Source organism: Zingiber officinale, unplaced genomic scaffold (assembly GCF_018446385.1).
Source record: "Zingiber officinale cultivar Zhangliang unplaced genomic scaffold, Zo_v1.1 ctg199, whole genome shotgun sequence".
NCBI classification, from domain to species: domain Eukaryota; kingdom Viridiplantae; phylum Streptophyta; class Magnoliopsida; order Zingiberales; family Zingiberaceae; genus Zingiber; species Zingiber officinale.
In genome coordinates, this window is record NW_024589882.1 from 38,466 (window position 1) to 49,483 (window position 11,018).

General features: G+C 36.5%; 3 protein-coding genes and 1 long non-coding RNA gene across 4 annotated transcripts; all 4 read left to right on the top strand.

The window, feature by feature from the left end:
* The first annotated feature begins 6,405 nt into the window (after nucleotides 1-6,405).
* Nucleotides 6,406-6,714, top strand: LOC122036711 (ethylene-responsive transcription factor 3-like). The gene has a single exon (XM_042596114.1). The coding sequence runs from the start codon at nucleotides 6,406-6,408 to the stop codon at nucleotides 6,712-6,714; it is 309 nt and encodes a 102-aa protein (XP_042452048.1).
* On the top strand, nucleotides 6,588-7,259 carry LOC122036712 (60S acidic ribosomal protein P2B-like). The gene is made up of 2 exons (XM_042596115.1): nucleotides 6,588-6,911; nucleotides 6,979-7,259. Exons 1-2 carry the CDS (start codon nucleotides 6,824-6,826, stop codon nucleotides 7,257-7,259), a joined length of 369 nt encoding a protein of 122 aa, XP_042452049.1. The 5' UTR covers nucleotides 6,588-6,823.
* Nucleotides 7,260-8,110: 851 nt separating this feature from the next.
* On the top strand, nucleotides 8,111-8,552 carry LOC122036718. Its single transcript, XR_006127429.1, has 3 exons — nucleotides 8,111-8,236; nucleotides 8,314-8,404; nucleotides 8,496-8,552. It is a non-coding gene; the product is annotated as an uncharacterized LOC122036718 (long non-coding RNA).
* A 269-nt stretch (nucleotides 8,553-8,821) lies between these two features.
* Nucleotides 8,822-10,013, top strand: LOC122036716 (probable magnesium transporter NIPA6). The gene is made up of 5 exons (XM_042596117.1): nucleotides 8,822-8,867; nucleotides 8,939-9,029; nucleotides 9,120-9,280; nucleotides 9,411-9,538; nucleotides 9,612-10,013. Exons 1-5 carry the CDS (start codon nucleotides 8,858-8,860, stop codon nucleotides 9,759-9,761), a joined length of 540 nt encoding a protein of 179 aa, XP_042452051.1. The 5' UTR covers nucleotides 8,822-8,857; the 3' UTR covers nucleotides 9,762-10,013.
* Nucleotides 10,014-11,018: the final 1,005 nt, after the last annotated feature.

The following is an 11,018-nucleotide window of genomic DNA, read 5'->3' on the forward strand; positions in this document are numbered from 1 at the left end:
TATTTTGAATAAAGAATCACATTTGGTCAAATTATCTACATTTGTTTGTAGTTGTTCAATTAATTTATATTGTAGATAACATAGTATGTGGTGTCACATGCAGAAGATGATGTTATCAGTACCTTATAAATTATAAACAGTAGCTCACGACCAAAATGGAAAGGAACAAACCATTTGAAGGTCGTAGTATAATTAGGAATTAGTTTATCTTAACTATATAATTACACTAGTACACTTAGAGTATATTGAGTAGGACCATTAAAGGTCGTTTCTTTTATACTGACTTTATAAAGAAATAAAGACCTCAGTTATTATGGAAGTGTGTACTCTTAATCCTAATATAATAACAAGCACATATATTTGATATTTATTTCTTTAATTTATCAATGGGTGAGATTTAGTTCGATGAATCAATAAGCCCGATAAGTTGGGAAATGATATCACTTATAGTGTGTGTTGTTGATTATAGAAGGAAACTGTGTCCTAGAGATACTAGGTTGATAATGTCCCCAAGAGGAGCTCATAAGGATTGTCATGTTAAACCCTGCAGGTGGACTTAGTCCGACATGATGATAAGGTTGAGTGGTATTACTCTTGGACTAAGATATTAATTAAATGAGTTGTCAGTAACTCACTTAATTAGTGAACATTCGATATCTTAAACACAGGGAGACTAACACACTCATAATAAGAAGGAGTCCAAAAAAATGTAATTTGGGATTGGTACGGTAGTTCAACCCAATAATTTCCTGCTACTTCCTGTCAAAAGAAACAATAAAATACTATTGTTTTTCAAGCTAGAATGACTTGCTGATGGGTACGACAAGGACTGAAATTTTGCTCACCAATGCTCTATCATGTTTGCTCACATATACCTCCTTTCCTTGTGTGAACAAACTGATGAGATGTATTGATGATTATGTTTTTCTTTAATTTTTAGTTCTATCGAGTACTTGGAGAAGCAGGAAACACCAACAGGAGTTGAGTTTTCTAAGAATGAATTCATTCTTCATGTTGAGGGCACTTCATGGACACACAGAGTGGTGAGGCACATCAGAACAACTAGTTGGCCAGGTAATTTTTTATGGTTTCTCATTAATCTTCTGATCTATTGACACTATTTAAGGTGTTATCTCTTAGTCGTGATTATAAAATTTGTCATTTCTATTAATTTGATATTGTGTGCTAGGAAGATTTACCCTTACCAATCAGGCTCTCTACTTTGAGGCATCCGGAGTAATGTCATATGAAACTGCTGTAAAAATCGATCTTTCAAGAGCAGATGCTGATCAAGTTAAACCAACCTCAACTGGGCCATGGGGTGCTCCCTTGTTTGACAAAGCAATAGCATACGAGACGTCTGAATTGTAATTCATTTACTAATCTTCATTATGAACATCATCAGCTTGAATGTTATGACATATCTCTAGGACAATCGATGTAATCTTTCTATAACTTTGCAGATCAGAACCCTTGGTGATAGAGTTCCCTGAGATGACTAGTTCCACTAGACGTGACCACTGGCTTACTCTAATAAAAGAAGTCATCTTGCTCCACCGCTTCATATTGAAATTTGATATTCAAAACCCTATACAGGCATGGGAGATCCATGCTAGAAGCATTTTGGGGATCTTCAGGCTTCATGCAGCTCGGGAATTGCTGAGAATATCATCACTGTCTCCTGCAAACTTTTTGATTTTTTTGCTCTACGAGGAACTACCAAAGGGGGACTATGTTATGACAGAATTATCCAATACCATAAAGCAGAAAACTAGCCTAAGGCCATGTAGTGCAAATTCCATATTAAAGGGTTAAGCATCTACCATGTTGATTCCTTTTCCATGGAAAGAAGTCCTGAAGAAAACACGAACAATCAAACAGATTCTCTAATGTCTCTTGGGCCAACCATCAATCAAGGGAGGAAGCGAAGGAGGTTAGCGTAGCAAAAGCTACTGTTGAACAGATGAAAGGAGGAGGAATTGCGGATAGTCTTCTTGTTCTAGTTGTAAGATGAAAATTTGATATGTGCATGTGTCGACCATCCAGAGCTACAAGCTAATATTAATAGGGGATATTTCTTGTTAAATATTATTATTTTTCCTACAGAGGAGATGTTAAGTTCTTGATAAAACAATATTTGTTGAAGAAGCTTGTTGTTGTTAATTATCATAGTTATTTGTTGTTATGTAGTATTTATGGAGGCTTGGTTTACTTCTTGTAGTAAATAAAAGCAATTCTAATCATCTTATCGTTTACTTCTGGTATATTATTAACCTGACTTATGTCTTCTTGTAACATGTAGAAGAAAATACCAGAGACAACTAGTGATTATGCTGCTAATCATATGTTGATTTCCTTTTCTTCTATGCATATTTGCTATTTTTGCTAATCGAAACGATTGAAAAGAGCCATTTCAGATCCAATGCAGATTTGATATCATTAAACCTTGGTATTTAAATTACTTTGAGTCATTTCAGTGTATAGTATACGAGAAGCAGCCAATCGCAATCTAATTAAAAGCACTTTTATCTTAGCTTCTCAGGAAACTTGACTTATCAGGAGGATTGCCACAATCACCGATCGAACCAATTCCTAATATACAATATCCTCACATTGCAAGATAACATTCCGAACAGTCCAAATGGCGAGGGAGATATTTGACCCCAATGTTTTCGACGCTATCCTCACTTGAAGTTATTGCCAGTCATACATGAAGGTTATTTCCCTAGAAATCTCTTTATCTATGCTACTTTCTATTCAAGAGTTACTGGACTTGACAAACTCAATAATGATAGACAATACGGAATAACTTAAGAATCATATCTAATTTTTTAAGCTGATTTTTTTTTATTTTTCATATATTGATAATCATGGAATAAATTAGATTAAACACCTCAAAGTTTGTCTTTAAATTGTTTGCTAGAGTTTTAGAATTGTCAAACATATCTTTAGGGTACGTTTCGTTGAGAATTATCTTTGATAATCTTAATTATCCATCTAAGATTATTAACGAAAATCCTATTTGATTTGATAATCGATGATTTTTGAGTAATATTTCATGTTCGACACGTCAGCAAATTAAAGGAGCATGCACGGAAAATCTTGAAAAACTGAGATTTTTCTTAATTTCGAGGTTAACGAATTTTTTTTTATCCAAAATATATTCGGATAAAAGAAAAATGTGATAAAAATGGAAAACTTAAAAAAAATAAAAAATAAAAATTTAAAAAACATAAAAAAAGAAAAAGACGTTAAAAAAACATTAAAAAAATAGAAAAAACGTAAAAACTAATAAAAAATAATAAAAAGTGTAAAAAATAAAAAATAAAAAATAAAAAATAGAAAAAACATAAAAAAAATAATCATCATATAATCAAGATTATATATAATAACTTCAACCTTAATCTATTCTCTCAAAATATCATGGGCATTTTAAAAAAATAATAAAATAAAATTCCCCTAAAATTTATGATCTTCATTGATTTTTATAGTGTTGCCTTACTGTTTGTTTGTTTTCATATCTAATTTCATCTCCAGGAATCAAATGCATTAAGTACAATGGTCAATTTCTATTCCCCATTGCCTACGATGACATAAGGAAGTCAAAGCCATCAATTTGTGGTTGACCAAGTCGATCCGCACCTGGTTGGTATGTTAATTTTTTATACTTTTATTGTCCTTTTTAAAAAAAAAGGTCGTGTTATTATTTTTATACTCGTCAACAGTGTGTTTGAAAATATACATATATTTTTGCATCAGTAGCTAGGTTATGTAATAAATCAATATTGCCGTGCTATGGAACATTTTTTTTTGTTGGTAAAATTTCTCTCTTTACTTAATTTACCCTCGATTTTATATTAAGAAAATCATCAAAGTTTACATTTTTAGATTTGAAGTTCTGTTTTTTTTTTACCTTTATTTAAAAATTACAAAGAACTAAAATTGATGAATTATCCTCAAGTGCCTGGCTTAATTTTAGAGAGAGAATCTGTTAGGTTCGGAGCGAAGTGAAAGACATATACTAAATTATAAATTTTTTCATGATACATATAGTTTTATAAAATAATATAAAAACTTATCTCGAATTCTCGATAGGCTTGAATGATATCACAGACAGATAAAAACCTCACGTGTGACTCCTTTAGCGGTATCCATGTGTACTAGATCACGAACTCGATACGATTCGTTAGGTGCTAGCCTCTTAAATCTAAAACCTTGCAAGAAGGATTTCCAGAATTTCGATGGAAAAAAATGAATGTTGCAAAAAGAAGAGAAGAAATTTATCATTTGAATTTTTCCGAGAATGACTACTTATAATCTCTAAGAAATACAAAGAGTTAAATTATTAATTAATTCAACATTTATGATATTTATTATGATAACACTTAAAATTTTTCATTAATCATTATTATGATGATTTTTCGAATTCGTCAACTGAATACAAACTATATGTTTGTACTTTTGCGTCATCAATTGTTCATTTGATCTCTTAAACCGGCATATATTATTAATTAACTTCGACATGTTAAACAATGTATATTTTTATTGAGTTTTTAACTCGACGTGAGGCACAATTGTGTGCTGCTATATATATATACACTGCACTTGTTCTTCTCCTTTCATCAAATTAATTTTGATTGCAAATGATTCCATCTGGAAGTTGAGTCGGATGAAGGCGGGTGTTATTGTACGGAAAGTTGACAAAAAGTCGTTGAAGCCTGGGATCCCCCTCGAAAGGCTAGCACGACGGCTGACGAAGAAAGATGACCAGGACGATGACGCTGTCGCTCTGCACACACTCAGACGAGCCCACCAGTCGTTAGAGACCATAAACCAGGGAAAAAGTCCCCGGATTAGGCCCTCCGACGCTCAAGTCAGGTGCTTTTTCCCCAGAAAGCACAGAGAAAGGATGAAAAGTAAAGACTAGTGAGAAATGGTGAGTGAGCGTACCTGCGTAAGGGACAAAGCATCCCTTTTTATACTACAACGGAAGTTTCTGGGTCTGACGGGTGTCAGGGAATGTTGGCTGTCAGACTTTGTCTGGCGGTGGATGACAGGTGACATCAGGACAGATCCAGCATGTTGGTTAGTCCTAGGAAGATCGTACCGGTTCCACTGTAGAAAAATTTTGTACAAGTGTCGAACCTTTCCTAAATAATCTATTGTGTTCTTTAGAAGTTAAATTAGGAATCGCAGACGGAACTTAACATCATTGATTGCAAATTTAACTTATTTGTTCTTAATGGTTTAGATTTGGATCACAAACGGAACTTAACACTATTGATCCAAATCCACCTATGTTATAAATTCCATTAAATATTAATTTCCAAAATTGACTTCCAATACTGCATGACGAGACACATGGCCTTCTTGGGTATGGGAGCATCCACCACCGCCTAGGCAAAACCTTTTAAGGAAAACGAATATTTAATTTCCTTATATAACTCTAGGTTTAACCAAAAGGAACAATCGAATCACAAATTCAAAAAATAAAAAAAAACACAACTTCGAAACAAATCCGAAAAACTAGAATCTAATGCCTCTTGTGTTTGAAATTCTTACAAAGAGAAATAACTAGCATGATGCGGAAAACAATAATTAATTATACCTTCTCTTTGTATGCTAATAACCTCGAGTTCTTCTTCCGTATTCCTCGCCTCGCCTTGGACGTCGTGTGGGCGACAATCGTCCAAGATGAACACCACCCAAAGAACTTCTTCTCCTTCTTCTAAGTTTTGGCCACCACAACCACAAGGAAGCAAAAGAGAGCAAAGGGAAAAGAGAGGGAGAGAGGGGCCGACCACCAAGAGAATAAGAATTGATATCTCATGAGACCTCCCCTCCCCTTCTTTTATATTATTTGCCCAAGGCAAATAAGGAAAGACTTTTTACAAAAATTAAAATCTTCCTCTTGTTTTTCCTTGTCCCTTTTATTTTTCCTTTTCTTTCCTCTTGATTTAATCAATCACCAATCATTTATTGGTTTTATTTGATTGCCCGGCCCCTTCACTACAACAAAATCGCTCATAGACATCAGTGGAACAACAACAATTTTAAGCAAAAACCGATGTCTTTGAGTATTTTACATCGGGTTTTTCCAAAAACCGATGTCTATGAGTACAGATTTTCGCTAATAGACATCGGTTTTTTTAGCCGATGTCTATGAGCGCCTTTTTTTCATTAATAGACACCGATTTTAACCGCGGTTTTTAAAACCGGTGTCTATGAACTAAAATTCTGGCGGACTTTCTTAGCGCCCTTTCTTTTGGGTTTCTCCTCGCCTTGGATGAAGCAACCAGCCAATTTATCTCCTCGCCTTGGGTTTCTCCTCTTCCTTTGATCCCATTTCTCGCTCCCTCTTCCCCCTTCTTTTGTTCCTTTTCATTCCGTCGATCTGTTGGCCAGATGAAGAAAGGCCGAGTTCTGGTGGAGCCAGCGGCGGCAGTAGCGGAGACGCGGTTCCGCGACGTGCAGAAGCGGCCGTGGGGGCGGTTCGCGGCCGAGATCAGGGACCCCTGGAAGAAGGTCAGGGTGTGGCTCGGAACCTTCGACTCGGCCGAGGCTGCCGCTCTGGCCTACGACTCCGCCGCTCACGCGTTCCGTGGTTCCAAGGCCAAGACCAACTTTCCCCTAGCCGCCGCCGCCGCTGCGTCTCCCACCCCTACTCCTGCATTCCGCTGCCCTCCCTCCGCTGACCCAACCCTAGGGTTTTGATAAGATACAAATTGGAATTAAGCCGACCCACCTCATTCTACGCACTCATCACCGAGAGGTCCGAGACCTTGCAACAGCGGCATCGTCGTCTGCAAATCTCGAAGCGAAGATGAAAATTGTGGCGGCTTATCTCCTGGTCGTCCTCGGCGGCAACCCCAACCCCTCCGCCGATGATATCAGATCCATCCTTGAATCAGGTCGAACTCTCTTCCCTCTCATATTTATCTTGGTTTCATTTCGGTGATCCTTGTTTCTTGCTTGTAGTGGGAGCGGAGGCAGAGGATAAGAGGATCAACCACTTCCTCGCGGAAGTCAAGGGCAAGGACATAACGGAAGTCATCGCTGCCGGCCGGGAGAAGTTCGCTTCCGTGCCCTCCGGTGGCTCTGTGGCTGCCATCGGGGTCGCCGCCCCTGGTAGCGGCGGCGCGGGCGGCGCCCCAGCTGCAGAGGAGCCTAAGAAGGAGGAGAAGGTGGAGGAGAAGGAGGAATCCGACGAGGTGAAACTCCCTGTCTTTCCCTCCCGCAAATTTTCGTTTCCGACATAAATTTGTGGTTTTTTTTCTTTCTCGTTTCCAATTTCTGTTTTTGGAAAACACAAGCTATGGAGATTGGTTTGATTGCTATTTGTTGTAAGTTTTGAAGGTAATGGCAATCTTTTTTATTTTATATACTAGCATATCACTTAAACGGCTACAAGTATGCCACTTTTTCCAAATTTAATAGCACATGGTAAAGTCCTATCTTGTGATCAAGGTTCACAAAGCATATACAGAGGCATAAAGTCATGCAGACAAAGACTGAATATTGTTAGTAAAGTGCATAAACTCTCAAGTATTTGGATTAATTAGAGTTGAAGATGTAAGGGGTGGAGGGAAAAAGGAAATCTTTGTTAGTATTAATGATAAGTCGCCATGATGATTACCATTGTTATTGCTAAATTTGTTGATCTCCTATGTTTAACTCATACCTCAAGTATGTAATTAAATGGTTTAATTTCATACTTTTTCGTATTGTTGTGCATACGTAGGATTTTGTTTCTCTGCAGGGAGTTAGATGAGTGGTTTATAGACACCTAGTTGCATCTCTTATTTTCCTCTACATGTATGCACATTTTTTGACATCGGTTGGCAATTCATGTGTATTTATCTTTATTTTAACATACTTCTAACTTTTAACTATGACCAGTGCTTCTTGAATTATCTTTGAAGGTTTGGAATCTTCAACCCAGCAGTCGTGTATGATCACCTGGGAGAAATTTATTCAGCACTTATTCTGGGAAGCTTAGTGTTCTGCATTTTGTTATACTTGAAAGTGAGCTTCTGTAAATTTCAATCTAGCTTTTCCTATGGTTATTACTGTCCTTTGTTCCTAATTTGAGAGCAAGGAAAGGAGTAGCAACACTAAGCAGTTCAAAGAATTTAACTGCTACGAGAACTGTTTCAATTCAAAAACCATCTGTTTTAAAGGAGAAAAGCAAGTTGTCCTCTGGCCAACCTTCAAAAAATGCTAAGAATGTGACCAAGTAAGGATTTCGATTTTGCAGATATTCTATCATGAATTACCATGACATGTTTTTATCTATAACTGGTGTCCTGGTAGTGTTGCTGCAAAGAATATAACGTCTATTGGAATTGCACAAGAAAATCAAGCTATTAAAAGGCAAAAGCTGGATGATGGAAGATCCAAACAGGTTAATACTTTTGAAATATTTTTTCTAATAACCTTTTTTTACTTGGGACAGTATAATTATTAATATTTCATTTTGATATGGTCATAAATAGATACACAATTTGAAAAATAGAGTTCTACTCCATAAGTCGAGATTGGGTTTAGCTAGTGCTCCTGACGTGCACTCCTCTGGTGCTAAAGTTGGCCAGGGAGAGAAACCATTGCAGCAGGTACATGATAATATGGTCAACTTTATTCTTCTGATAATTAGATGAGTGTTGAAACCATTCAGTAAGACCTTCATTTGCTCATGCATCATCATCTTTAGGATGATGCAGATTGAGTCAAACAAAGACTCTCCTTTCTTTGCCCTAGCCTTTCCCAGAGGCAATCGAATAATGGAGTCTGCTTTTTTTTGGTTGTCTAAGGCGGAGGCGGGTATGGATATTTGCTGGAACCTCTATGGTGGATCGGGATGGTCACCAGTAAGCACCCTTTTCCTTCAATTACTCTCACCTTTCTTATTTTAATTTGTCTACTGGATTTTTTTTTTCAGTGATAATAGGTGAAATTGTGAATTTTGTTGCATACATCTTTGCCCCAGCTGTCCTTGTTACACCACTGGGTGCGTTGAGCATCATTGTGAGGTAAGAGTTGCCAAATTTTGTAGATCGAGGGGGCACATATTTTAATTAATGGTAAGAAATATTTTTCATGCTGAGAAATGGTGGGTGTAGTGCCGTTTTGGCCCATTTCATTTTGAAAGAGAGATTGCAGAGGATGGGTGTCTTGGGTTGCGTGCTCTGCATTGTGGGTTCGACAGTCATCGTGCTCCATGCCCCAGAGGAAAAGACGCCGAGTTCTGTTGAGCAAATTTGGGATTTGGCAACCCAGCCTGGTATTCTGTAATGATTATTATGTGATTGATATATTGTATATATAATTTAGATGCCTTTGCGATTCAATCTACCTGCTAGATTTTCATGTAAATGCGTATCTGATCCATGATATATTCCTTGTTTTCCCAGCCTTTCTATTGTATACAGCATCTGCAGTTGCAGTATCCCTGGTGCTCATGTTGCATTGTGCTCCACGAGTCGGGCAAACAAACATACTGGTTTACTTGGGTATTTGCTCTGCCATTGGATCTCTGACGGTAATGATTCTATGATGATTGTACTGCTATGTGTTTCTTTTCCTTGCTTTATTTAATTTCATTAGCTGTGCAGGTGATGAGTATTAAGGCCATAGGAATAGCAATCAAGCTCACGTTAGATGGCATCAACCAAGCTGGTTACTTCCAGACATGGGTATTCGCTATGCTGGCAATCTCCTGCATTGTAATTCAATTGAATTACTTGAACAAGGTTGGTAACTGAAGACTCGCTACGGCTTGATCTCACTCTGTTTGTTCTTTTAATATGCATGTTCTATGCACTACAAGATGTATGGTATCTGTGTACAAAGTAAATTATGATCATACATGAACAAGTTAGGTTTCTATCTTTTCTTCATTTCACTATGTATCTATGTTGGAAGTAAATTATGATCATACACGATCAAGGTAGGTTTCTATCTTTTCTTATTTTTAGTGTGGTATCTATATAGGAAGTAAATTAAGATCATACATGATGAAGGTTGGTTTCTATCTTTTCTTCGTTTTTGCATTTTATAATTTTCTTCTTCCATTTTATCAAAATATTTTCATCTTTTTTGTACTCTAAGCTTGATATACAATGGCTTTTCTATTCCTAACATGAGGTCCAGCTCAGGGCTCCACGAATATTTTGCTAGATCAAGGTAGTTTATTTTTTATGATCAGAAATAGCAATCAGGGGTGACTTAAGGATTAGATTATTATATAAGAAAAATTATAGCCTTTCATTTTAAACTTACACAAATATGTTTTATGGAAGACCCCATTTGTTTGAATATCATTATTCCTCAGAGAAGCTGCAAACAACTCGAACTGAAAACTTATATGTTCATGCTAAAAGACTGCAACTTGTGTATTTGGTATATTTCCTAGACAAAAGATAGACAATCTAAGTAAATAGAAATAAATTCTGTGATTTGTCTCCATAATTTGGAAGACCTAGAAGAAAATTCTCAAACTTGTATCAAGTGTTTTGTGCTTAAATTATCCAAGAGCTTCTTCTTGTTGTGCAATGCGATTGAGTTGCATGTGACTTGCTTAATCAATATTTTCTTGTGGAAGGTCTATTAATCATTCAAATACATGATTTGGTTTTATATCTAAAATATTTCTGTTTGTGGCACCAGGTTCCAAACTATTCTATTTGAGTGGTATACATTCAGCCCATTTAGCTATAATTCTCTAGTGCTGTTTAAGAAGACCTCTAGTATAATGAATTGCTGGTTAGATCTAGGTCTTGATCATCTGAAGCTAAAACTGACGCATTTGTATAATCTCTAGATAACATTAGAGGTGATGACATTCAGCAAGTTCATTCGTGTTTTGTTTGAATTAATTTCCCTCCTCTTTTGTTGCTTCTAGATAGTTTTTGATGTTTCAAGGTGGTTCTGACAGTTTTAAGTTTGTTAGAAATTTATCAGTTGATTATATTTGCTCTGTTTTAAGGAGGTTCTATCTGCAGGGTGATCTTAGCTGTTAC